Source organism: Hylobates moloch, unplaced genomic scaffold, assembly GCF_009828535.3.
Source record: "Hylobates moloch isolate HMO894 unplaced genomic scaffold, HMol_V3 SCAFFOLD_6, whole genome shotgun sequence".
In the NCBI taxonomy this organism is placed as follows: Eukaryota; Metazoa; Chordata; class Mammalia; order Primates; family Hylobatidae; genus Hylobates; species Hylobates moloch.
Genome location: NW_026652281.1, coordinates 140,509,992 through 140,536,096, shown reverse-complemented (window position 1 = coordinate 140,536,096; position 26,105 = coordinate 140,509,992). Strand labels below are relative to the sequence as shown.

Sequence of the window (26,105 nt, the reverse complement as noted above, 5' to 3'; positions counted from 1 at the left end):
GTATGCCTCAGTGAAATAAGAACAATAAGAAAAAAGAAGGAAGAAAATAAAATAAAATAAAGTTAAACATACACCTATTCTGGCCAGGCGCAGTGGCTCACACCTGTAATCCCAGCACTTTGGGAGGCTGGGACAGGTGGATCATGAGGGAGGCCGGGACAGGTGGATCACGAGGTCAGGAGTGCGAGACCAGCCTGACCGACATGGAGAAACCCCATCTCTACTGAAAAAAATACAAAAATTAGTGGGTGTGGTGGCGTGCGCCTGTAATCTCAGGAGGCTGAGGCAGGAGAATCGCTTGAACCCGGGAGGCGTAGGTTGCAGTGAGCCGAGATCGTGCCACTGCACTCGAGCCTGGGTGACAGAGAGAGACTCCGTCTCAAAAAAAAAAAACAAAACAAAACACCTATTCCATTATTCCATGACCCAGTAATTCTACTTCTAGATGCTTACCCAAGAGAAATAAAACATATATTTATAAAGACTCACATAAGAATATTCATAGCAGCTTAATTCAAAACAGATAAAAACTGGAAACAACATAAACATCCATCAGCAGATGAATGGGTAAACAAATAGTAGTGTATCTATACTGTGGAATATTACTTAGCTATACAAAGAAATGAACTATGTAAATGAATCTCAAAGTCATTATGATGAGTAAAAGAAACTAGATACAAAAGAGTATGATTTTACTTATGTGAAATTCTAAAATAGATTAAATTAATTTATCGTCATCTTGTCTCCCAAACCTAATCTTCCTCTTAACCTCCCAGGTTTGTCTGAAAGATACTATTACACTAATTAACTCAGCTAGATTCAAATATGCATATGAAAATTTATTAGGGCTTAAAGGTAGTAAATTTAAAACGGATTATTAAAAAAATAAGGCTGTCAATGCTTTCTGTGGAAACTGAAAAAAAAATAACGCTGGATTCTAATTCACTCATGCTAAAATAAGTACTTTACAAATTTAAAAAGTTGAACTATTATTGTTTCATTTATCATGGTTAAAAAAAGTTGAACTAAAAAAGTGGAACAAAAGCATTAGAAGAGTATATATAAAATAATCTTGACGTGAGGAAATCTTTTATAACCATATTACGCCATTTAGAAACCAAAAGGGAAAATATCAATAAATTAAACTGCATAGATTTTTGTAAAAAGCTGCACAACAGCAATAATGATAATTAACAAAGCCAAAAGACAAACTGAAGGAAAATAAGATCAAATGTAAAAAGCAATTCATTGTTAATAAAAGTCAAAAGGCAAAAACACATAGGACAGCATGCTGGAACTTACCAGTAGTCAAGAAAATGAAAATTAAACTTGACAATATTTTAAATTAACAGATTCAAAAATATCTAAAGACTAAAGCTTTTTATTAAAAATTAATATTTTATTAAAAATCAGTATTTGTTAACTATGGTATTTATTAGTCAAGATAGGCTAGTTTTACACTAAGGTAACAAATCCAAGACCGTGATCAACCTTAGAAAGTTTTTACTTCCCACTCAGGCTATACATCAGAGAAGTCAGCCAGATCTCTGCATCACACAGTTTCCCAGAGAGCAGGTCCAAGGAGCTTCCTCCCTTCAGTGGTTTCAAGAATATATGATAAGAGAACATTACAGGCAGATGAATCAAGTGCACAGAAGATAGGCCTACTCAGCCTGATGTGCTCAAGCATCTGCAAGGAGTCCAGTGTGGCTAAAAAGAATAAAATAGGGAAAGCTGGGCCAGGTGGCTCACACCTGTAACCCCAACACTTTGGGAGGCTGAGGCATGTAGATTGCTTGAGCCCAGGAGATTGAGACCAGCCTGGGCAACATGATGAAACCCCATTTTTATAAAAAAAAAAAAAATGCAAAAAAATTAGCCAAGCATAGTGGCACATAACTGTAGTCCCAGCTGCTTGGGAGGCTGAAGTGGGAGGCTCACTTGAGCTTGGGATATTGAGGCTGCAGTGAGCCGAGAAGTGTACCACTGCACTTCGGTCTGGGTGACAGAGCAAGACCCTGTCTCAAATAAATAAATAAATAAATAAATAAATAAATAAATAAATAAATAATAAGTAAAAGGAGAAGAAGGAAAAAAGCCAAAGAGGGAAGCGAGTGGAAGTGTGAGATTGTAGATCTGTTAGGACCATTAGGGCCACTGGAAAGACTTACTTTGGCTTTCACTTTGGGCATATCCAGACATCTGCCTGCACTACCACAGGCTGAATAATCCTTTAAAGACAGATCAGGTTATTTTACCACTTGCTTACAACCTTTCAGTAACTTCCCATCTACAAGGCCCTGCAGGATCTCTGCTGCATCTTTGACTCTACTTTCCTTGTCCGCCCTTTTCCTCAAATAGTATACACCCCAATCTTAATTAGACCCTCATGTTTTCCTCTCTCACAGTATCCTATACCTTTATTTTTTAGCATTAAAAAAGTGTGTGTGACCATTATTTACTTCACATCTATCACCTTTCACTTAAAAATGTAAGGGGCAAAGTCTTGTTCTCCTCTGTGTATCAGCACCAAATTCAGTCCCTGGCACAGGATGAATATTTCATAAATATTTTTGAATATATAAATAAATGAATAAATGAAATGCAGTAGAATCAATATCAAAAGCATGACTTACAGGTGAATTTATTTTATCCTCAGACCACTAAATTCTTAAGTGTGTAAATACATGAAGATAATACTTTTTAAAATTGTTTCTCCCAGAAAAGAGAATTGATTTTAAACAATTCAAATCAGTGGGCTATGTATATATAATTATTCACTTGTTAAAGACAATTAGGTTGGCTTTCACTCTTTTTCTTGAAAACTACAAAGTCCTAATGGATGAAGAGACAACAGATTGGAAAATGGATGAATGTTACTGTGGCTAGAGATGAAGAGACAAGGTATTGACCCTACCCTCTTCGTTGTAACAGTTTCTGGAAAATCTACTTGTCAAAATTTGCCTTGTGATAGAAGCTTAGATGACTCCTAATTTAAAGGACTAATGAATAAGCTAGAGTTGGAGTCCCAAGTAAAACCTTCATAAGGATAGATGTCTTGGGGTCCAGCTTCACCCGCAAATAGGTTCTGGGGCCTAGTTTCATATTTTCACCACCTCTGTCATCCTTCTCACCCTGTTTTAGGGGGTGTTCACATAGAAGTCATGAAAAGCAGCAAGAAGAGAATCTGAAAGAATGATACTGAGGAAGGAGGCAGGGCATCCTGACCTCTGTCCTCTCTTGTCAACAGTGTGAAACACGAACAAGCATTCAAGGTTAAAAGTTATTGTAGATAAATAGGGCATGAGTTAGACTAGACAGGGTGTTCAGTTCCCAAACCCAGTGATGTTTAATTGTGATGTTTAATTTTATATGTCAACTTGACTAGATCATAGGTTGACCATGGGCACTGCTTCAGGGGCTGCCTGTGAGGGTGTTTCTGAATGAGGTTAATATTTGAATTAGTGGATGCGCTAAAGCTGATTGAGGGTCCATTGAGGGCTGAGTAGAACAAAAAACAAAGGAAAGGAGAATTAATCCCTTCTTCCTGACTGTTTGAGCTGGAACATCAGTCTTTTGCTGACTTTGGACTGAGACTTACACCCTCTGCTATGATGGTTCTCAGGCTTTCAAGCTTGTACTGAACAACACCTGCTTTCCTGGGTCTCCAGCCTGCAGATGGCAGGATGCAAGCCTTCTCAGCCTTCATAATCATGTCAGCCAATTCCTCATAGTAAATCAACTTTCCTATGTATCTCTTACTGGTTCTGTTTCTCTGGAGAACTGTGACTAATACAGATTTTGGTACCAAGAGTTGTTCTAGAGGGACAGAATGTTAAGGATGAGTTTCCTGATGGTTCCAGGGTTTTTGGAATTGGTACTCTGATCTTATTAAATATGTTAATGATTCTTTCCAGTTAGTGAAGTGAGCACTGAGTGCATAGCATGATCTGGCAATAGAAATACACAAAATAATTGCATTGGCCCCTTCTAATCAACCAGTTATAAGAGGCAAGGAGCTGGCTAACTATGTATATGATTTGTTTTTTTTGGATTTTTGGAAAACTAATTGTTGATGGCTGTTATGAAACCTTTGTTCTTGTCTTCTTAGTCTAAAAAGAACTTAAGAGGCAGAGTGAAGACGTTGCAGCATTAAGCAATTCATTGCAAAGGAGAAAGAATATTTTGAAAGTTAAGTACACAATAGATAGTACATCCTTAGAGAGAGGATTCAGTACAGGCCGCTGGTAAGGATGACATCACAAAGACTGGCACTAGGGAGACTCCCTTTCTGGGAGTCTTACGTGATTAATCATAAGGGGGTGGGAAGAGGTGTTACTAGTAAGCATGTTCTGGGTGGTCCTCTGGGTGCACAAGAGCAGTGGCTGTACATGCTTGTTCATATATCGCATGTCTCATTAGCCTCTTAAATCTCCACCCAGTGGTGGGTTTTTTACTATTATAATGAGCAAAGGGTCAGGCTGAGGATAGGTAAAATCAAAATGTATATGCTGTCTATGGGGAAATTTCCTGCTGAAGATAGCTTTGCTTGAATTAGCTTGACTACAGTGTGAATGCTGGGGCTTATTTTGTTGAAGTGTGTGGTGCAGTAAGCCACAGTTGCTGCATACCAAGGGCATGTTTACTTCCTTGACTACCTATTCTGCCTCATAATGAGTATAATGAGGACAGTTGGTTATTTCTAATGTCACTGGATAAAGTGGTGCAAAAAAAGGTGAGTGTAGGGATTTTTATTCCTAGCTCAAGTGCTCCATAAATAATCTGAAAGCTTCTATGTGCACCCTGAAGAAAACCCTATCTCCTGTAGCCCCAGAGCTGAGACTGTTGAAAATGAAACACAGCATCTCATCCTGTAACTGGCTGAATTACAACACAAATTAGAATTCCAGCATTGCAGAGTGACTATTGTTAAAATGAGGGCACTTACTGAAAAAAAATGGGATTCTGTAAATTAGGATTGGGACATAGGGGAAGACGTTGATGAAGCTGGGGACACTAAGCCCCTAAATTCTGATGAGTCTTCTTTGCTAGTGAAGAGGCTTCTCAACCCCAGTGGAAGCAGCTTCTCTATTTCCAGTGATAGCACCCTCCAACCTGTCTGTGATGATTAACACCGCATTGCCTGAGGAAATTGTAATGGCCTCCTTTGAGGCAGTTGATATGCAAGGCAATGTCGATTCTCCTTCAGACCCACTTCCACCACCCTTCTTTGCTTCTAGACCTGAAACTAGACAGGAACAAAGTGTTACCCATGAAGAGATGTGCTATACTCCAAAGAGTCACTGAAAGTCTCTAATTTATACAGACAAAAATCTGGGAACATATGTCGGAATGGATAATAAAGGTGTCGGAAAATGATGGAAGGAACATAAAGTTGGATCAGGTCAAATTTATTGACATGGGCTCACTAAGCAAAGATTCTGCATTTAACATTGCAGCTTGGGGAGTTAGAAAGGGTGCTCACAGTTTGATTGGCTTACTGAAACATGGAAAAGATGAATTGGAAGTGCTGGACATGCCTTGGTTTCATCTAAAGGATGGGATTAAAAGGTTTAGGAATATTGGGAAATTAGAGTAGATTTTTCACTCAAGAACTACTCATCCACACTGGGAAGGTCAAGAAAGCATACCTTTCACCAATACTATGAGAAATAAATTTGCAAGGAGAGCTCCAGCATGTTTTTCAGAACTCTAGTGGCTCTTCTCTGTAGGCCAGAGCTCACTGCAGTCACTGAACTGGAAAACCTAAATATAATGGAAGTAAAGGATCCCAGGGTGGCAAGGGTCAAGTAATGGGACTCAACCACCAAAGGCAAGGTGAAGTGGTTATCCTAATGACAGAGCCAAAGGAACAATCAGAATAATCTGACTTGTGTAGACCTATGCTTTGGCTAGTTGATCATGGTTTTCCTAGAAGTGAAATAGATAGGAAACTACTAAAGTCTTACTTGATCTGTATAAGCAGAAAACTTTTAAGTCAAGTGACAAAAGTTGAACTTGAATCATAAAAACAGAATTGTGGTCCCTTAATTCCCAGACTTGAGCCACTTTATAGAGCCCAAAACCCTTCGATTAAAGGGGAGGACCTCAAGGGGACCCTGGTTCATAACCAAATGTTTATACTGTTAGTCTTTCTCCTAGTCCTCCGCAAAGGGACGTACAGCCTTTTACCAACGTATCTGTGCATTAAAAAAAGGGAATAATCAGATCTTTTGTGAACTAGTAGACACTGGCTCTCTGAAGTGACACTAATTTCAGGAGATCCAAAGTGCTACTGTCAGGGTAGCAGCTTATGGAGGTCAGGTGATCAACAGAGTTTTAGCTTAGTTCCAACTCACAATGGGCCCAGTGAATTCCTGAACCTATCCTGTGGTTATCCCCCAGTTCTAGAATGTATAATTAGAATACAGTCAGCAGCTGACAGAATCCACACATTGGTTTCCTTACCTATGGAGTGAGGGCTATTATGGTGGAAAAGGCCAAGTAGAAGCCACTAGAACTATCTGTACTTAGGAAAATAGTAAACCAAAAGCAATGCTCAATTCCTATAGGGACTGAAGAGATTAGTGCCACCATAAGTACTTGAAGGAAGGCAGGGTGGTGATTCCTACCAGATCTCCATTCAACTCGCCTGTTTAACCTGAGCAGAAGACAGATGGATCTTGGAGAAAAACAGTGGATTATCACACACTTAACTAGGTGGTGACTCCAATTGCAGCTGCTGTACCAGATGTATTGCTTGAGCAAATTAACACAACCTCTGGTTCCTGGTATGCAGCTACCTGGTATGATCTGGCAAATGCCTTTTTCTCCATCCCTGTCTATAAGGCCAACCAGAAGCTGTTTGCTTTTAGCTGGCAAGGCTAGAAATGCACCTTCATGTCCTACCTCAGGGTATATCAACTCACCAGCCCTGTCCTAATTTTGTTCACAGGAATCTTGATTGCCTTTTCTTTCCACATCACACTGGCCCATTACATTGATGACATTATGCTCACTGGACCTAATGAGTGAGACGTAGCAACTACTCCAGACCTATTGGTAAGACATTTGCATGTCAGAAGTGGGAAGTAAATCCAACAAAAATTCAAAGGCTTTCTCATGTCTCAGTAAAATTTCTAGGGGTCCAGTGGTATGAGGCATGTTGAGATACCTCTTCTAAGGTAAGTTTTTGCATCTGCCCCCTCCTACAGCCAGAAGATGCATGACATGTGGCAGGCCTCTGGATTTTGGAGACGCTTCCTCATTTGAGTTTGTTACTCCAGCCCATTTACTGAGTGACTTGAAAAGCTGCTAGTTTGGAGTAGGACTGCTAGTTTGGAGTAGGACTCAGAATAGGAAAAGGTTCTACAATAGGTCCAGGCTATTATGTAAGCTGCTTTGTTGCTTGGGACATATGAACTTGCAGATCCAATGGTATTTGAAGTGTCAGTGGCAGATAGAGATGCTGTTGGAACCTTTGGCAGGCCCATATAGATGAATCTCAGTGCAGATCCTTAGTATTTTGAAGAAAGACCTGTTATCCTATGCAGATAACTACTCTTTTGAGAAACAGCTCTGGGCCTACTGCTGGGCTTCAGTAAGGGACTGAATGCTTACCATGGTCAATTAAGTTACCATGCAACCTGAGCTGCCCATCATGAGCTGGGTGTTATCTGACCCACAAGCCATAACGCCGCTGGGTGTGGACAGCAGGAGTACATCATCAAAGAACAAGTTATGTGTGTGACTGGGCCCAGGCAGTACCTGAAGGCAAAAGCAAGTTACATGAAGAAGTGACCCAAATGCCCATGGTCCCTGTTCTTGCTACCTTGCCTTTTTTCTCCCAAGCTCATGGAGAGTTCCCTATGATCAGTTGACAGGAAGAAACAACATGGGCCTAGTTTATAGATGGTTCAGTGTGATATGTAGGCATCACCTGAAAGTGGATAGCTACAGTATGCCAGCCCTTCTCTGGGACATCCCTGAAGGATAGTGGTAAAGAGAAATCCTCCCAGTGGGCAGAACTTCGGGCAGTGCACCTGGTTGTTCATCTTCTTACCCCACCTTGGCTAAAAGTAGAAGTCCTGAAGCATTTTATTATTTATTTATATATGTTTTAGAGATGAAGTATCACTATGTTGCTCAGGCTGGTCTTGAATTCCTCCTGCCTCAGCCTCCCAAAGTGTTGGGATTACAGGCATGAGCCACTGGTCCCAGCTCATTAAACCATTTTATTTTATTAGATAATTTTTCTAATTTCTACATTTCTTCTTAACTTAATTTAAAAAACTGTATTTTAAAATCAAGCATGTATTAAGATCTAATAAAATAATTATAAAAATCAATTCTGACTGATAGTCCCTGTTGGGCCATCAGTGAGAACACATTATAAAAAAGGTAGCTTATAAATATCTTACAAATGATATGTGCAAAACAGGCATTTTAGAGACAGATTTACCACTTTCTAAACAGTATCTTTTGTGATTCTGGGGACAAGGTGGTGTGGGTAGGGTAGAGATGATAAATACATCTTACATAGAAGCATGAATGTAACTTCATAAAATACAAGCTGAAAAATTAATTGGTTAAATGACTTACTGTGTAATTTTATTTCATATTACACAAATGTTAATCAAATGCTGAGTAGACATGCAGATGACAAGCAGTATATGACAAACTCTAAAGAAATAGTTGCATGCAGAGTTTCTCAGATTTTTAGTGTATCTAAGAATTAACTGAAGAGTTTGTTAAGAATGCAGGCTTAAAGGCCAATCCACAGATTATAATTTCATACAAATAGGATGGAGCCTAAGAACCTGTAAATTATTAAACAACTGATTAAAAATAGAGAGGTTTCTATGAAGTTAGGCTTGTCCTTATTTCTTATTTGAACTGGACAAGTAGAAGGATAATAGGTAGGACCAAGTGAGCATTATCAGAATCAAAGTAGAGGCAATAATAAGCCAAGGTGTTTTAGCCTAGCTAAAGAAGCTCAGACTAGAAAAGACCTCCAGGATCAAGCTGAAAAATCTGGGGATTAGACTCTTGAAACTAAGGTTTCAGAACAGGAGGATAATAATATGATACTGACTTTTAAAGGAAGATTGAGTTGATGAGATGCATTGTAGGATGGAAAGCTAGCGAAAGGGTTCAGAATGAGGTGATAAAGGTGAGCATTAGGGAGGAGGTATTTGCAAGAAAAAATAAAACGTCAAAAGACACTTTGGTAACAAATGTTCCTTTCACATATTTAAGGATTGGCAGTTAAAATGAAATATAACATTATAAAATACCCATGTCAAACATAGTAACAACAACATCAATAACAACAATACCAATGAAATAATCTTCAACAGGTTTTTCGGATGTTTACTTCCATGATTCTTGACACTCCATAGGAGTTCGGTAACAGTTTGTATTGCCTAGAAGAATTATTGAAAAGAAGTATTAGTAATCTAGATTAAAACGAATTTATCAATCATTATAAACTAAAAACAGGCCTTGTATCTTCTCTAAGGCAGATGAAGCAATATATTCTGTAAGATAATTTTTAGATGTATCATTTCAACCAATTTTAATTTATTGTGAAAGACAAACATTCACAGTCAAGAAATAAGAAATTTACTTCTCTAAAACTACAAATTAGAAAATGATTAAGGACCTAAGAGACATTTAGGTTAAAATGCTAAGGGTATCACACAGGGAGTAATTTGGGGTGTTTGGACAGGGACAAAATAGTCATGCAAAGCTTCAAGGAAGATATAATTTGATCCAGCCTTGAAGAACAGGCAGAATCCAGGTATACAGAAAAGAAAGTACAGGAGGAGGAAAAAAACAGTCATTGTACACAACAATCTCAGTAAGAATTGCTTTTATCAGAAGGTGTCAACAAATTTTCACAGTTCATAAAATGGATGACTTGCTAAATGCTGTAAAAGCAAATCCAAAGGAAGAGGACACTTTTATACATTTATTCATGTCTTACCTTCTTTTAATGGGGTTTTCAGGGAAAAATTTTCTTTACTTTCATGATGAAAAGCCTTTGAAGGATCAAAGTGTTTGATACCTAGGACTTTATTCAATTCCTCTTGAAGTTTTGTCTCACTTTGTTTTTTTTTAGCAAGCTGACTGCGGAGTTTTGATACTTCCTAGGTAAAAAAAAAATAATAGGTAATAAACAATTATTAAAGATTATGTCAGTGAAATGTGTTACCAATGTTGTGGGCAAATTCCAAAGTTGTTTATGTATTATCACACTCAACGGCAAAAATCACTACTAGACAGGCTTTAAGACTGAATTACAAAATGACTTGAAACAGCTGTGACAAAGGAGATACAGTCTTTTAAACGTCCTTGCCCCTCTACAGCTACAAAGCTATTTTTCTGATAAAAGTTCAACTCAAAAGTAATTGCTGAGATGGACTTCTGGCATGACAGCATGAAAGCTCTGCTGACCTGCTCCCTAGTGAAACTAAAAGTTATAAAATGTTAATCAGTTAAAGCCTCTGAAAATTGACCTAAGGGAAAAACAGCAAATGAAGAAACATCTATTCAAGAAAATCTGCAAAAATTTGGTGAAAAAGACGAGAGTCTGCAGTATTTAAGCCAAAACTCCGTCCCCTCTTCCCACTCCCAGCTTAGCAAGGCAAAGCCCATGCTAGACGGCTACAGCCAAAAGCTCTCTTTTTGGGCCCTCTTTTTCCCCAACTTCAAGTCAGAAGCTTCCCTCCCAGGAGGACCAGGACATCAGTTTCTCATCTTGTCCCCAGCTCCCTGTGGCTGCCGTTATATCCTGGACAAATGCAACTGTAAGGTGGGGGATCCCTTCCTCCACTCAGCCCCATTCATGGGACAGGGGCTCACCTTGGGCACAGTGTGTTGAAAATGCTGGGCCCCGATTACTCTTTCTCTGGCTCATGAGGGGGATGGTTGTACACCAGGAGGTGAGTCAAGAGGGCCTGAGGCTATTCCTCATCTCCTCCCCAAAAGTCCACTGAAAACTCAGCTCCTAGGGCGGAGGATGTCACTCAGAGAGAAAACTGCCATTGTCCCCAATTTCAGCTCTAGTCCTGGCTCAGGGATATTGTCGGAGGAGGGGGAAAGGAGGGTGGAAAAGACAAGAAGGCCATAGAACAGGTAGCTCCTCATTTCTTTTCAAAGGAACTGATTTCACCTGCAACAGAGCTTGGAGAAGCTGAAGCCTAAGGGTGCTCTAAAGCAGGGGTCCCCAATCTCCGGGCTACAGACCGATACCCATCCATGGCCTGTTAGGAACCCGGCTGCAGAGCAGGAGGTAAGTGGTGAGCCAGGAAGCATAAGCATTACCCACTGAGCTCCCCGTCTTGTCAGATCAGCTATGGCATTAGATTCTTACAGCAGTGTGAACCCTATTGTGAACTGCACATGTGAGGGATCTAGGTTGCATGCTCCTTATAGGAATCTAATGCCTCATGATCTGAAGTGGAACACTTTAATCCTGAAACCATCCACATCAACCCATCACGAGCTGGGTGATCCGGTCTGTGGAAAAACTGCCTTCCACAAAATTGGTCTCTGGTGCCAAAAAGGTTGGGGAACCACTAAAGAACAGTGGTGGTTATAGTGAGAGAGAATTGGGAGGAGATTTAAGATATAGGCTGAACAGTAGACTAGTTCATTTGCAGAAAACTAGGGAATAAGACAGCTGGGACGAGCCCTTCTGTAGTCAGAATAAATACCCAGCACTGCTCTCAGATGCAATCCCTACAAAGGAGCCAGAATTTGATTGGATTAGTTTATAGAGCAATTTATGCTCTAAGGCACTGTTGCAAATAATAAACCAAGGAGCCAGCATCTACTGGAGTTTACAGCCACTATGTTCACGGAAAGAGGGGAAGTCAGCCCTACCAAAGCAAGTGTCATCCCAGGGTAATTGTGGGCATACTAAAACTGTACCTCCCTGAACAGCAACATCAGAGGCACAACACTGTTGGGATTTGGGGAGGTAGGGGGACAGGTTTCACTAAAATAATTGAGCCACTCATTAAGCAAACAAGCAAATAAAAAGCCCCAAAAGGAGGGGGAGCTGTACCTAGAAATGCTACAATATATGATCTAAAAATTTACTTTCCAGTGAAAAATTACAAGGTATGCCAATAAACAGAAAAGTATAACCTATACATTTGGACAAAAGGAGAAAAAATGTCTGAGAGTAATCGGATGTTGGATTTTTCAGCCATTAAACAAGGGCTGAAAAACCACCTATTGAGTACTATCCTTACTACGTGGGTGATGGGACCTGTCATACCCTAAACCTCAGTATCATGCAATGCACCCATATAACAAATCTGCATATGTACCCCCACATCTAAAATAGAAGATGAAATTATAAAAAAGAAAAGTTCTTGGCCAGGTGCAGTGGCTCAAGCCTATAATCCCAGCACTTTGAGAGGTCAAAGCTGGTAGATTCCTTGAATCCAGGAGCTCCAGACCAGACTGGGCAACGTGGCAAAACTCCGTCTCTACAAAAAGTAGAAAAATTAGCCAGGTGTGGTGGTGCATGACTATAGTCCCAGCTACTTGGGAGGCTGAGGTGGGAGGATCACCTGAGCCCAGGGAGGTTGAGGCTGCAGTGAGCCGTGATTGCATCACTGCACTCCAGCCTGGTGACAGAGTGAGATCCTGTCTCTAAAAAACCCAAAAACCAAACAAAAAAATGAAGTTCTTTCTCTACTAAAAATTTAAAAAAAGAAAGAAACTTACAAAAAACAGACTCAAATTACTAGAATCAGAAATAAAGAGGAGCCATTACTATTGACCTTACAGAAATAAAAAAAAAGATTATAAAGGAATACTATGAACAATTATATACCAACAAATTAGACACATTTATAGAAAGACATAAACTACTCAAGAAGAAAATCGACTCAAGAAGAGATAATCTGAATAAGCCTATATCAAGTAATGATATTGAATTAGTAATCAAAAAATATTCACAAGAAAAGCCAAGGTCCGGATGGCTTCACCAATAAATTCTACCACACATTCAATGAAGAATTAATACCAATTATTCAAAAACCATTCTATATAGAAAAGAGGGAACATTTCTCAACTCATTTTATGATGTCACCATTATCCTGATACCAAAATGAGACAGAGACATTAAAAAAACAAAAACAAAGAAAACCTATAGACCAGTATCTCTTAGGAATATGACCGAAAAAAACCCCCTCAGCAACATATAAAAATAATTATATGCCATAACCAAGTGGGATTTATCTCAGAAGGTTAGATTAACATCGAAAAATCAATTAATAAAATACATCATATCAACAGAATAAAAAACAAATTACATGATAATCTCAATAGAAATAGAAGAAGCACTTGATATAATTCATCACCCTTTCATATAAAAATGCTCAACAAACTAGGAAACAGAAGGGAACTTCCTCAACTTGATAAAGAGCATCTATGACAAATCAACATCTTTGTTTTTTTGAGATGGAGTTTTGCTGTTGTCTCCCAGGCTCAATGGCTCCATCTTGGTTCACTGCAACCTCTGTCTTCTAGGTTCAAGCGATTCTCCTACCCAAGTAGCTGAGATTACAGGTGCCCACCACCACACCTAGCTAACTTTTGTATTTTTAGTAGAGATGAGGTTTCACCATGTTGGCCAGGCTGGTCTCAAACTCCTGACCTCAGGTGATCTACCTGCCTTGGCCTCCCAGAGTGTGGGGATTACAGGCGTAAGCCACCATGGCTGGTCGACAAATCAACATCTAATAATGTCACACTACATACATCATATAGCTAACATCATATATCATGGAGAAAGACTGAATACTTTCCCCCTAGATCAGGAACAAAGCAAGGCTGTCCATCCATTTTCATTACTTCTAAATTCAACATTGTATTATACTACAGGTTTTAGCCAGAGATATTGGACAAGAAAAAGAAATAAAAGGCATCCAGACTGGAAAATAAGTAAAACTATCTCTATTTGCAAAAGACATGATCTATAAGAACATCCTAAGGAATCCACTAAAAAACTATTAGAACTAAAATGAGTTTGGCAAGGGTGCAGGATACAAGATAAATGTATTAAAATCAATTGCATTTCTATACACTTGCAATGAACAATCCAAAAATGAAATTAACAATTTCATTTACAAAACATCAAAAAGAATAAAATAGTAATAAATTTAACAAAAGAAGTGGAAAACTTACACTCTGAAAACTATAAAAGATTGTTGAAAGAAATTAAATGAGATCTAAATAATTGGAAAAATATCCCACATTCATATATTAGAAGACTTAACCTAGTGAAGATAATAATAATATGTCCCAAACTGATCTATAGATTCAATGCAATTCCCATCAGAATCCCGCTGGTTTCTTTGTAGAAAAACTGATTCCAAAATTAATATAGAATTGCAAGAGGTCCAGAATAGACAAAACCATATTGAAAAATACAAAGAGGACTCATGCTTCCTGATTTCAAAACTTACTACAAAACAACAGTAATCAAGACAGTGTGGTGGCACAAGGATAGATGTATACATCAATGGAAGACAGTTGAGAGTCTATAAATAAATCCATACATGTACAGTCTAAATGATTTTTTAATTGGATGCTAACTCCATTAACTGGAGGCAAGAATATTCTCTTTAAAAAATAGTGTGGGGACTATTGCATGTCCACATGCTAAAGAATGAAGCTGGACCCTTCCCTCACACCACATACAAAAATTAACTCAAAATCAATCAATAATCTAAATGTAAGAGCTAAAACTATAAACCTCTTAGAAGAAAACAGAGGGGTAAATCTTCCTGACCTTGAATTTGGCAGAAGAGATAGATACCAAGGAACAAACAAACAAAAAAATAGACACACTGGACTTCATAAAAGTTTTTTGGGTCAAAGGACATCATCAAGAAAGTGAAAAGGCAATGCACAGAATGGGAGAAGATATTTGCAAATAATACATAAGAGACTTGTGTCCAGAATAGATGAAGAATTCTCACAATAATAAAAAGACTAATAATCCAATTTAACAACGAGCAGAGTATGAACAGACATTTCTTTCATGAAGATATACAAATGGCCAGTAAGCACATGAAAAGATGACCAACATCATTACCAATTAAGAAAATGCAAGTTAAGCCACAATGAGATACCACCTCATACCGACTACAATGGCTAGGATAAAGAAGTCGTCAGATAATAACATCCTTGGTAAGGATGTGGAGAAATTGGAACCCTCGTACACTGCCTGTAGAATATAGATTGGTATGAGCCACTTTTGAATACAGTCTGACCTTTCTATGGCATACCACCCTGAACGCACCCGATTTCATCTGCATATAGTCTGATACTTCCTGAAATGATTAAAAGTAGAGTTATCAAATGATCTGGCAATTTCTCTCCTATTATTTCCCAGGGAAATAAAAACAAATGTCCATACAAGAACTTGTACATGAATGTTTATGGTATAATTATTCATAATAGCCAAAAATGTGCAAACAAGTGTTTATCAACTGACAAACGAATAAATACAATGTGGTATACCCACATAATGATTTATTAGGCTATTAAAAAAATAAAGTACTCTCCATGCTACAACACAAGTGAATCTTGAAAATATTATGCTAATTGACTGAAAGAAGCCAGTAACAAAAGGCCACATATTATTTGAATCCATGAATACATCAGGTCTACAACAGGGAAATCAACAGAGACAGAAAGTATATTAGTGGTTGCTTAGGGCTGAAGGGTGGGGTGGAGTGAGGAGATAGGAGAGTGTTAGGAAAAGGATAACAGGGTTTCATTTTGAGGTGATGAAAATGTCCTAAAATTGACTATGGTGATGGTTGCACATATCTGTGAGTATACTAAAAAACACTGAATTGTCCACTTTCAATGGGTGGATTGTATGGGATGTCAATTATATCTCAATACATATGTTAAAAAATTTAAATGCCCAAATATTTTTTAACACTGCTTCTCTTTATGGTTTTACATCAAGGAGTTTGCAGTTTTGCAAATGGAAATAGATATGTAAAGTTTAATGAATTCATCCAATTACTCTAGTAATTTTCAAAATATTAAGAAGGTAGCTAGAAAACTTTAAAACATTGAATGCCCATCTGGTCAATACTCTAATATAAATCCACTAAATCACTTACGCTCAATTTTCCTCTATAAACTGTTATTTTTTTCTGATACCAAAGATTTTCATTTTATTTAAGTATTATAGTTAGAATAACCCCCACTCCAATATCTTTAATAAAATGAAAAGTCATTTTACAAACCGATTTGAGTTGGCTATTTTCATCTTTCAACTTCACAACATGCTTGATTTTTTGTTTCAAATTCTGATGACCCAATAATTTAGCATATGAATCTCTTATTTTATTTAGCTGTTCCTGAGCTGCACCATGTTCATTCAACAATGCCTGTTTTTCTGCTTCAAAAGCATCTAGTTGTAGCTGAAAAAGATTTTTTAAATAAAGTTAAGACTTAAAACAGTTTGATCTTACTAGTTTCATATAAACCATAAACACTAAAGAAAATTAAAAACACAAATAAAAACAAGATATGTTTACGTATTCTCAGGGCTCTCCATAGATTCTCTACGAAAATCTTTTAAACTTTGTATTTTTCATTTTAAATATCATTAAAACAGAGGAAAAGAAGGTAAAAAAGCCAGCTGGCCAGTTTTATCTGTATCAGTTAGATCACCACATTATAACCAATACTGTACTTCTATCTAAGTTCCAAAATCAGCATTTATTCTTTTTTCTTTTAAAAGATCAGTATATTGAGAAACAATGAGTATTTGCAATAAGTCATATCACAAATTAAAATAGGTTAATTATCAAAAGCTCATACCAGGCAAGCCCTCTGAGCCAAACTTTTAAGTTCCTCATTACAAAGTTTTTTTTTTAAACCACAAAGGGTCCATTGAAAAAATTATGTCAATTAAATTTGTCAATTATACTTCAATAATGTTGGAAAAAATTATGCATAATAATTTAATAAAATGTATAAACCTTTAAAAGTGAGCTAAATTGGCACTGTAAGTGCAGAGCAAAATGATCTTGCAGAAAACCCGAGTCACTGTCCTCACTATAATAGGGAACAAAGTGAATCCCTAAAATAAACACAAGTAAGTTTACTTCTAACTGACAAACCTGAAAAGGTTTTGTTTTATTATATATTTCTTCATAGAGGAGACGCCACTTGTTAATTTCTTCAGTTAATTCTGCTGTTGTATTTTCTTTTCCAGCTTTTCTGCATGGAAAAATTAAATTGAGAAAAACAGTTATTTAAAAAATAACATCTTAACTGAGTTAACAAGGCACTCAGGTTCTAATCATAGATTACCTTCCTTCTTCATCTTCCAGCTGTTTTCTAAAGTCTTCCTCTTGTTGCTTGAGTTGGTTCTGCAAATCAGTTATTTTTTGAAGAAAAGAAACTGTGATTTCTTTAATTTCTGTTTCTTTTAGTGCTGACTTGCTCTGCAGATCTAGAAGCATCCTTTGGTTTGAGAGAGAAGAGGTCACTAAACATTTTGTAGCCACTTTCGTTAATTTTTCCTTTTTTTTTTTTTAAACCTCAAGGAACTCTTCAAGAAGTGTAATTTTTTTAACTGAGTAAATTCTTAATTTGCAATATAAGATGGCCAAAAGCAAGCCAAGGACAGTTACTAGCTGGCTTTCAACATTAAATTGTCTTAATGGTTCTAAGGCCATTATTTGCTCTATATACCTGACATATTCTTGATTTGAGCTCTCAGTTGCCAAAATCTGATGCTGAACATCTTCTGCATTTTTTCCAGCCTTGGCCACTTTTTCCTGTAATGATGAGTTCTCCAGCTTAAGATCTTCTATCTCACGGGCTATTAATGCTTTATAGCTTATTAAAAAGAAAAAAAAGTCAAAGTAGTTTTCTAACTATTGCATATGACAATCGTAACTGATCAGTTTACACTTCATATACTTCTAAGTAAAACTGAAGTTTTTAATGTATTCATGCATTTAACACACGTAGGAATTCAGTGTTCCGAGGTAAGTACTAATGAGTTTACATGGCATCTGCTGTGTATTCAAAGAAAAAAAAAATCAAGTGCCTACTAGGTGCAGGAAGTATGCATACAAAGATGGAAAAGAAATCAAATACCAAACATTAAAACTACTCACAATCAAAAAATAAGAAGTGAGACTAGAGCCTAATGAGTAAGAAAGGCTGGAGCAGAAGCTGGTGGCATGAGGGTCATCACCGCAGGGCACAGTGGGCTTACCTGGGGGATAGATGGGAACCATTAAAGGTGTCCAAGTAGGCCAGGCATGGTGGCTCATGCCTGTAATCCCAGCACTCTGGGAGGCCCAGATGGGTGGATCACCTGAGGTCAGGAGTTCGAGACCAGCATGACCAACATGGTGAAACCCCGTCACTATTAAAAACAAAAAAAATAGCCGAGCGTGGTGGCAGACGCCTGTAATCTCAGCTACTCGGGAGGCTGAGGCAGGAGAATCACTTGAATCTGGGAGGGGGAGGTTGCAGTGACCTGAGATAGTGCCACTGCACTCCAGCCTGGGCAACAAGAGCGAAACTCCGACTCAAAATAAATAAATAAATAAACAAACAAACAAACAAACAAACAGGTGTGTAATTAAATGTGTAGCTCACTCTAGAGCTATGAGGAGGACGGATTAGCGCAGGGGAAAGAATGGAAAATTGAAGGATCAACTTGAAAACAATTATTTATCAGACCAGGTGAGTGATAAAGGAGGCTTAGACTAAGGAGCTGGCAAAGACACAAGATCTCTTTTGGAAGCAGAGTAGAAAAATTCAACAGATAGATTGAATGTTGGGGGTAAGGAAGAGAGCATGATGAAGGATGACTCTAAGATTTATAGAATGAAAAGCTGGGAAGATGATGTCACTGATTACAATAAAAAACAATGAGAGACTGGGGTAGAAAGCAATGGAAAGATCAAGAGTTGGTTTGGACAGGTTAATATTAAAAGACATTGCGATATCTACTTGAAGATGTCAAGTGGGTAACTGGATATGTGAATATGGAGCTGTAAAGAAAGGTCTGGTTTGATGAAATAAATTTTAATGCCACGACTATATGGATAGTGAGTGAAATCACAGAATAGATAAAAACCTCCTGAAGCACTATTCTTCAAACTAACGAGAAGGGAAATTCCTTTACGGGATTGATATTAGCAATAAATATATATATATAATTTACATATATTTATATAATTTATATGTTCTGATACAATAAAAATTATAAATAAAACATATACACATACAAATTATTTATCTATGTATCTGTCATAATGTATCACATGTGGAAACAGATCACTGGGGAAACAAGGTACAATTTAATGAATTAAATTAAACTAGGCAATCGGTTGTCCATAGGGAAAACAAAAAATGAATTTGATCCCTATATTGCTACACACACAGAAATCAGTTCTAGGTGGAAAAACGGAAAGTGAAATTTTAAGACTTTTAGAAGAAAACTAGTTGAATACCTTTACACCTTGAGATAGAAAGAAGTTCTTAAATGAGAAGCAAAAGTACCCACATACAGATAAATATTTTAACCATATTGAAATCAAGAATTTTCACTTATCAGAAGAAACCAAAAAGAAAATAAAAAAATAAGCTAAACTGGCAGAAGATACCTGTAACCCATATGGCTGATAAAGAAAACCTCTACAAATCAATGAGGAAAAGATGATAACCCTATAGACAAATAAACAAAAGTCATAAACAAGCCTTTTATGGAAAAGGAAAGATGAATTATCCACAATAAGAGGCCATTTTACAGTAAGTACACTGGCAAAGTTTAAGAAGTCTAACAAGCTTTGGCAAAGAAGATAAATGGAAACTTAAACAACACTAGTGGGAGTGTAGATTCTTACTCCCACATTGGAAAGTGATCTGGTATTAAGTTTTAGAGTTGAACATTCATATACCTTTGGCTTTAGAGAAATTCTTACATACATGTATACTTATAGTCACCAAATAACTAATAATAACTAACCAAATGGGAAACAACCCAAAGTCCAAAGAATGAATAAATAAGTTGTGGTATATTCATACAATAAAATACTCATAGCAGTGACTATCAACAAACCATAGCCTCAGACAACACGATTCAATCCTGAAAACACACATAATGCAGAATGAAATAATAAGTCCCAGGAAACGGCATATACTATGATGACATTTTTTGGTAAAGTTCAAGGAGAAGGAAAATTACATAATGCATTATTTGTATGGATATACGTGTCATAAAATTATAATACACAGGGGAAAAAAAGCAAGGAAATAATTAATGTAGACTGGGACAGTGTTATCTGTCCCATTTACTTGGGATGGTAGAGGAACTTACATATGGATACTAAGTTGTTGAAAATCTTTTGGCTTACTGGTTGTCTTTTATAGGTTCATGCATGTCAGTTTTATCTTCAAGCTCTATAGTTTATGTACATGTTATGCATTCTTTTGTATTTACTAAATAAAAGAAAGGAAACTCTCCCCCAAAATGAGCTAAAGTAAATGTGATAAATAACAATATTAACATTAATATATAGGTATTCATTATATTGGCTTTTGTAATTTGTAGTTCCACCCAAAATAAAGTTTTTATTTAAGGAGAAAATAAGTAGAAGGCATGGGAGGTGAGGAAGTGGATACAGAGACAATCTTCTCTGTCAAGAGAAGAAAAAGGAGAAGGAAAATGACTGAAAAGGAGTAGAATTTGGGGTTAAGAAGGGAATGACTGGTGGTGTTAGACAGCTGCAAAAGGAAGTTAAGGTCAGAGGAGTATTTAAAACAATTTATGTATTTTATTTATTTTTCATTTGTTTTTGAGACAGTCTTGCTCTGTCACCCAGGCTGGAGTGCAGTGGTGTGATCTTAGCTTAGTGCAGCCTGGAACTCCTGGGCTCAGGTGATCCTCCTGCCTGCAGCCTCCCAAGTACCATGTGCCACAATGCCTGGCTAATTCTTATTATTTTTTTTTTGTGGAAACAAGGTCTTACTCTATTGCTCAGGCTGGTCTCAAACTCCTGGCCTCAAGCAATCCTCCTGCCTTGGCCTCCCAAAGCACTGGGATTACAGGTATGAGCCACAGTGGCCAGCTAATTAATATATTTTAGAGATAGATGTACATTAACATGTTTTAATATTGATTGGAAAAATTCCAGTAAAAAGGTTTCAAATTATGAGATAACAAAATGATAGAATGAGGTCACTGAAGATTAAAAGACTAGGACATTTAATCTGTAATAGGTGGGAAGATAGGATGAGTATAAATGTGGGTCTCTTTATAGGTTTAGCAAGGAGATAAAAACTTCTGAATTCCTTATGAAAATGATAACATCAAGAGAGTAGGGCAGACGCACCAAATGCTTCTAAGTGCATGACTTGATCCTCCACCTCAGCTTATGTAGTGGCTAGGACTACAGGCATATGCTGCCGCACCTGGCTCAGTGCATAAAAGTTGAAGTGGATGGTGAGAAAGGTGATTTCTATAAATTATAAAGGGGAATTATATAAATATAATAAGATTACCAGATAATGCTAAATGCCCATTTATGTTTGGTGATTATGGAATTTAAACTAATACGAATCATCCTTTGTGTGACTGCTTTGTTCACATATTTCCCTGGGTAGACACCCCTTTCTGCTCACATTATATTTAAGAGTGCAGGCTCCCAAGAAAAATACCTTTCAAACTGAGCAGTAACATCTTCAAGCCTTTGCACTGTACTGTTACACTTTTCCTGCAAAAGCAGGGTGGCCTGGGTATGAGCAGCATTACTTTTCTCCAGTTCAGCCTCCTTCCTAAGAAAAAGAAATAATTAAAAGATAAAATGCCACCTAAAATTATTACCCTAAGAAGGAAAATAGTATTTACCTTTGAAACTGTGAATCATATAGCTCATATCTTCACCATTACATTACCTGCTAAATAGCTCAGATCCTAATTTATGACTTACCTCGAAAAGCATGTTTTTCATGCATTTTTCTACTAGCTTCAACTTATCTTTCCTGCTTATTTTACTTTAAAAATTTGGGTGAAGAAGGTGGTAGGATATAAAAGACTATAAAACAAAATCTTAAGATATTAGCCAGGACTAAAGACTGCAAAAGATTATCAGTTAAAAAACATCTGGGAGGCCAAGGTGGGCGGATCACGAGGTCAGGAGATCGGGACCATCCTGGCTAACACGGTGAAACCTCGTCTCTACTAAAAATGCAAAAAATTAGCCGGGCGAGGTGGTGGGCGCCTGTAGTCCCAGCTACTCGGGAGGCTAAGGCAGGAGAATGGCGTGAACCCCAGGGCACAGAGCCTGCAGTGAGCCGAAATCGCGCCACTGCACTCCAGCCTGGGTAACAACGAGACTCCGTCTCAAAAAAAAAAAAAACCCATCTGGATTGAATAAAGTTTCATTCTCTCCATTTAGATACTTGAGAAATACTATGAACAATTAAAGCCACTTCATTTTAAATTACAGAAAGAGTTACAAGACTCTGTGGATTTATTCTGATTATATGAATAACCACATAATACTCTATTACTGAAAGATTCAATAAGTTCTTTAATGGATTATTTTGCATAGACAGAATGGGTTTTATCTTTATAAACATATGCTATTAAATCTCAGGGATATTTTGGAAATAATATATTTCCAAAGTGGTGATAAAATTTTTCATATGCACATGAGCTTATGAGAGATCTTTTAAAGAATATACAGAACTGAAAATTGTAAATAAGCATTGTGTACTTATAGACTAAGTTGGACACTGAGATAAGAATAACAGCTGATCAAATTCATTCTGTAACAAGTGTGGGATTTCAAAAATATACACACCACAGCAAGAGCAATTAAATATGACTAAAGAGTTTATAATAAAAATATTTTCTTCCCTGTCCTCTAGAGGAATTATTTTCAATTCTTAGTTGGTTTGTCTCTTAAGCTTGAAATTTCCAGGCTAGAAGGGATCTTAGAGATCATCTCATAAAACTCTTTTATATCTAATGAAGTAGAAAATGAGAGAAACTAAGATTGTTTTGCTCAGAATCAACCAGCTAGCTAGCAGAATTAGTAATAAAAATCCTTATCTCTTGACCACTGGACCACAGTTTTTTGAGTTGGAATAAAAAATTATCTCAATTTTCTTTCCTCTCTGAAAATGACATTATCTTATTTTCCCAAGATTCCTGTTCCCTGAAATTGGCTGTAGTATAGAACACCACCCCTAATTACAATTGTGTATTGTTCCCCCAAAAGCAGGGATATGAAAAACCTTGCTGTTCATTTGCATCACTAATCATAAGAAAACAGAAAAGGTTAATAACAGAAGTATCCACTGAGACAGATACACAGGTGTGAGATATATTACAATAACACAAACTCATATCTAGCCCATAGTCCTTTGACAACTGTTTTAATGATGAGATCCCAAGGATTTAAATATCTGCAATTTGAACTCAAGAATCAAACCAGACTTTTTAATTTAAATAAATGTAGTAGTGTTTGTCACTGACCTGTGTTCCTGAACTATGAAATATGAATATGTAGGCTAAGGAATAGTTTCTCTTAATAAATAAAAAATTAGCAATTACTATGGACAAAACAAAACAAAACAAAATGAAATAAATAAATGTATGGGAGAAGGAAACACAATGTGGCAGACATTATAAGGAAATAGAGATCAGGAAAAAAGTGAGATTTCAGTCTTTCTTCTGTTTTTGAGATGGAGTCTCCTTCTGTTGCCCAGGCTGGAGTGCAGTGGCCGATGTCAGCCTGCCTCAGCCTCCTGAATAGCTGGGATTACAGGCGTGTGCCACCATGCCCAGATAATTTACTATGTATTTTTAGTAGAGATGGGGTTTTACCATATTGGCCAGGCTGGTCTCAAACTCCTGACCTTGTGATCTGCCAACCTCGGCCTCCCAAAGTGGTGGGATTACAGGTGTGAGCCACTGCATCCAGCCAAGATTTCAGTCTTTCTACTGTAAATAAGAGATTTCTTACTTTTGAATGTTTCCCAGTTATAATTATTTTTTCTCATTTGCTTTTTATCAGTTATTGATTGAGGTGGCATCTTGCTATGTTGCCCAGGCTAGAGTGCCATGGCTATTAACAGGCACAATCATTGAGCATTACAGCCTCAAACTCCTGGGCTCTAAAGATGCTCCCATCTCATCCTCCTGAGTAGCTGGGACTTTAGGCATGTGCCATTGTGCCAGCCTGCTTTGCATTTCGATTGCTATTTCTGAAGTGTTTGTGCTTCCTGAAAAATATAATTAAAGGTATAACTTACACCATGTAAATGCATAGACAAAAATGGGAATGCTATTTATTAATGGGAGGGATTCTTTATTTTTTCCCCCAAGTTCATTATTGTGTTTTGTTTGTTTTTGAGACAGAGTCTCGCTCTGTTGCTCAGGCTGGAGTGCAGTGACATGATCACAGCTCACTGCAGCCTTGATCTCCTGGGCTCAAGTGATTCTCCTCCCACAACTTTCTAAGTAGCTGGGACTACAGGCACACACCACCGTGCCCAGCTAGTTTTTGTTTTAATTTTTAGTAGAGACGAGGTCTCACTATATTGCACAGGCTGGTCTCATACTCCTGAGCTCAAGCAATCCTCTCACCTTGGCATCCCAAAGTACGGGAATTGCAGGCATGAGCCACCACATCCAGCCCCGAGTGCATTATTGTTCTAATACTGATATCCAATAAATTTCAGAAATTATCAGAGTAGTAAAGAAGTGCAAAACTTTTGTCATTTGTTTATTAAAACTCTCTTTGGCCTTAAAAAAAAGGGGGCAATACCTTTAACTTTTAACTTAAAAAAGGGGGCTGTCTTACTTGTTTGCATGTATGTTTTGTGTACACATTCTGTGTCTACTACTTACTTGTAAAATAATTAACAATTACTACTTAATTGTAAAATAATTCCAACCTCACACGCTCACATGATTGATATGAGAATACTAAAAAAAAGTACATAAAATAAATACATCTAAAGTCATATATAAACATGAGATCCTATTAATACAAACCCTTTCAGCTTTTCTTCTAGGAGTTTTAATTCTTCAGCTCTAGATTTTGCCTCCTCTTCCAATTGCTTGACCAGCCTTTCAGCTTGCTCCTCCTTTTGCTGTAGTTTATCAAGCTCATCCAGTGCTTGCTTTAATTCTTCCTCAAAGAGATTCTTCTCTTTAACCATTTCCTCTTGAAAAGAACAGAGCTTCTGATGAAGACTAGAAGATAATTCCTATATTCAAACAGAAAACCACCAAAATAATTTGGAATGGCATCGTGAGGTTGTACTAGGAGACAAAAAAAAGTACAGATAAAGAAGGATGAAATCTAAATTCAAGAGACTCAAGGAAACTTAAAACAATATAGAAATAGCACATTTGTTTTCATAGATTATTTCCTATACCTTGTTAACATTGTGGCAAATATCATCTTAGGCTTTTTTCTATGCAATGCACATGCACAAACTTCTTAAACTAAAATTATATTTTATACATATATATCTGTTTTACAACTGGCTTTGATATTAATATTTTTCACATATTATGTAAAAAGTGTGTGGTGATTTCCATATTATATAAAATTATTTTTTAAGCTATACAATATACAAACACATCACCATTGTGAAATAATTCTAACATTACAAATGATGTTAATATTATCTTTGACGACTCCCCCCCCACCCCAATTTTGGTTTTCCCATTGCAGAGATAGCTACTAGTTTGGAATATATATGCCTTTTGGTATTTTTCTTTACACTTATAGATACATATACATTTGGGGAGGGATATAAATGATATGTACTCTGTTGCTGAAATCTTTCCAGGTCAGTGTATATAGATCTACTCAATTCCTTTAGCTGTTGTAGGTTGTCCAACACTATAATATTTCACATCAGTGCATGTAAGTGCCTGTTGGCTTAACTTTCACCAGTATTTTATATTATCAAATGTTTTAATTTGTGCCAATTTTGTAAGTGAAAAAAATATTATTTCTACTTCCTTGGTTACTACTAAGGTGGAGTATCTTTCTATATTT

General features: G+C 37.1%; 1 protein-coding gene and 1 long non-coding RNA gene across 4 annotated transcripts in view; one reads left to right on the top strand and one right to left on the bottom strand.

Annotated features, from left to right (window-relative positions):
- The first annotated feature begins 6,429 nt into the window (after positions 1–6,429).
- Positions 6,430–17,936, top strand: LOC116471812 (uncharacterized). Of its 2 annotated transcripts, none has more exons than XR_004248879.1 (4): positions 6,430–6,806; positions 6,956–7,062; positions 11,164–11,296; positions 17,270–17,936. It is a non-coding gene; the product is annotated as an uncharacterized LOC116471812 (long non-coding RNA). The 2 variants fall into 2 exon arrangements; XR_009213887.1 differs by having other exon boundaries at positions 6,462–6,806; positions 17,822–17,881.
- Positions 8,581–26,105, bottom strand: part of HMMR (hyaluronan mediated motility receptor) — a 30,725-nt gene continuing 13,200 nt past the window's right edge. The window contains exons 11-18 of one of the 2 annotated variants that reach the window (XM_032158566.2): positions 25,088–25,302; positions 21,739–21,855; positions 17,752–17,898; positions 17,368–17,520; positions 17,175–17,274; positions 16,293–16,469; positions 9,989–10,151; positions 8,581–9,425 (exon numbers count right to left, since the gene is read on the bottom strand). In XM_032158566.2, coding sequence (XP_032014457.1) covers positions 9,373–9,425; positions 9,989–10,151; positions 16,293–16,469; positions 17,175–17,274; positions 17,368–17,520; positions 17,752–17,898; positions 21,739–21,855; positions 25,088–25,302 — 1,125 coding nt within the window. In that variant the 3' untranslated portion in view covers positions 8,581–9,372. The remainder of the gene's footprint in view (positions 9,426–9,988; positions 10,152–16,292; positions 16,470–17,174; positions 17,275–17,367; positions 17,521–17,751; positions 17,899–21,738; positions 21,856–25,087; positions 25,303–26,105) is intronic. The other variant, XM_032158567.2, reaches the window with a different exon arrangement.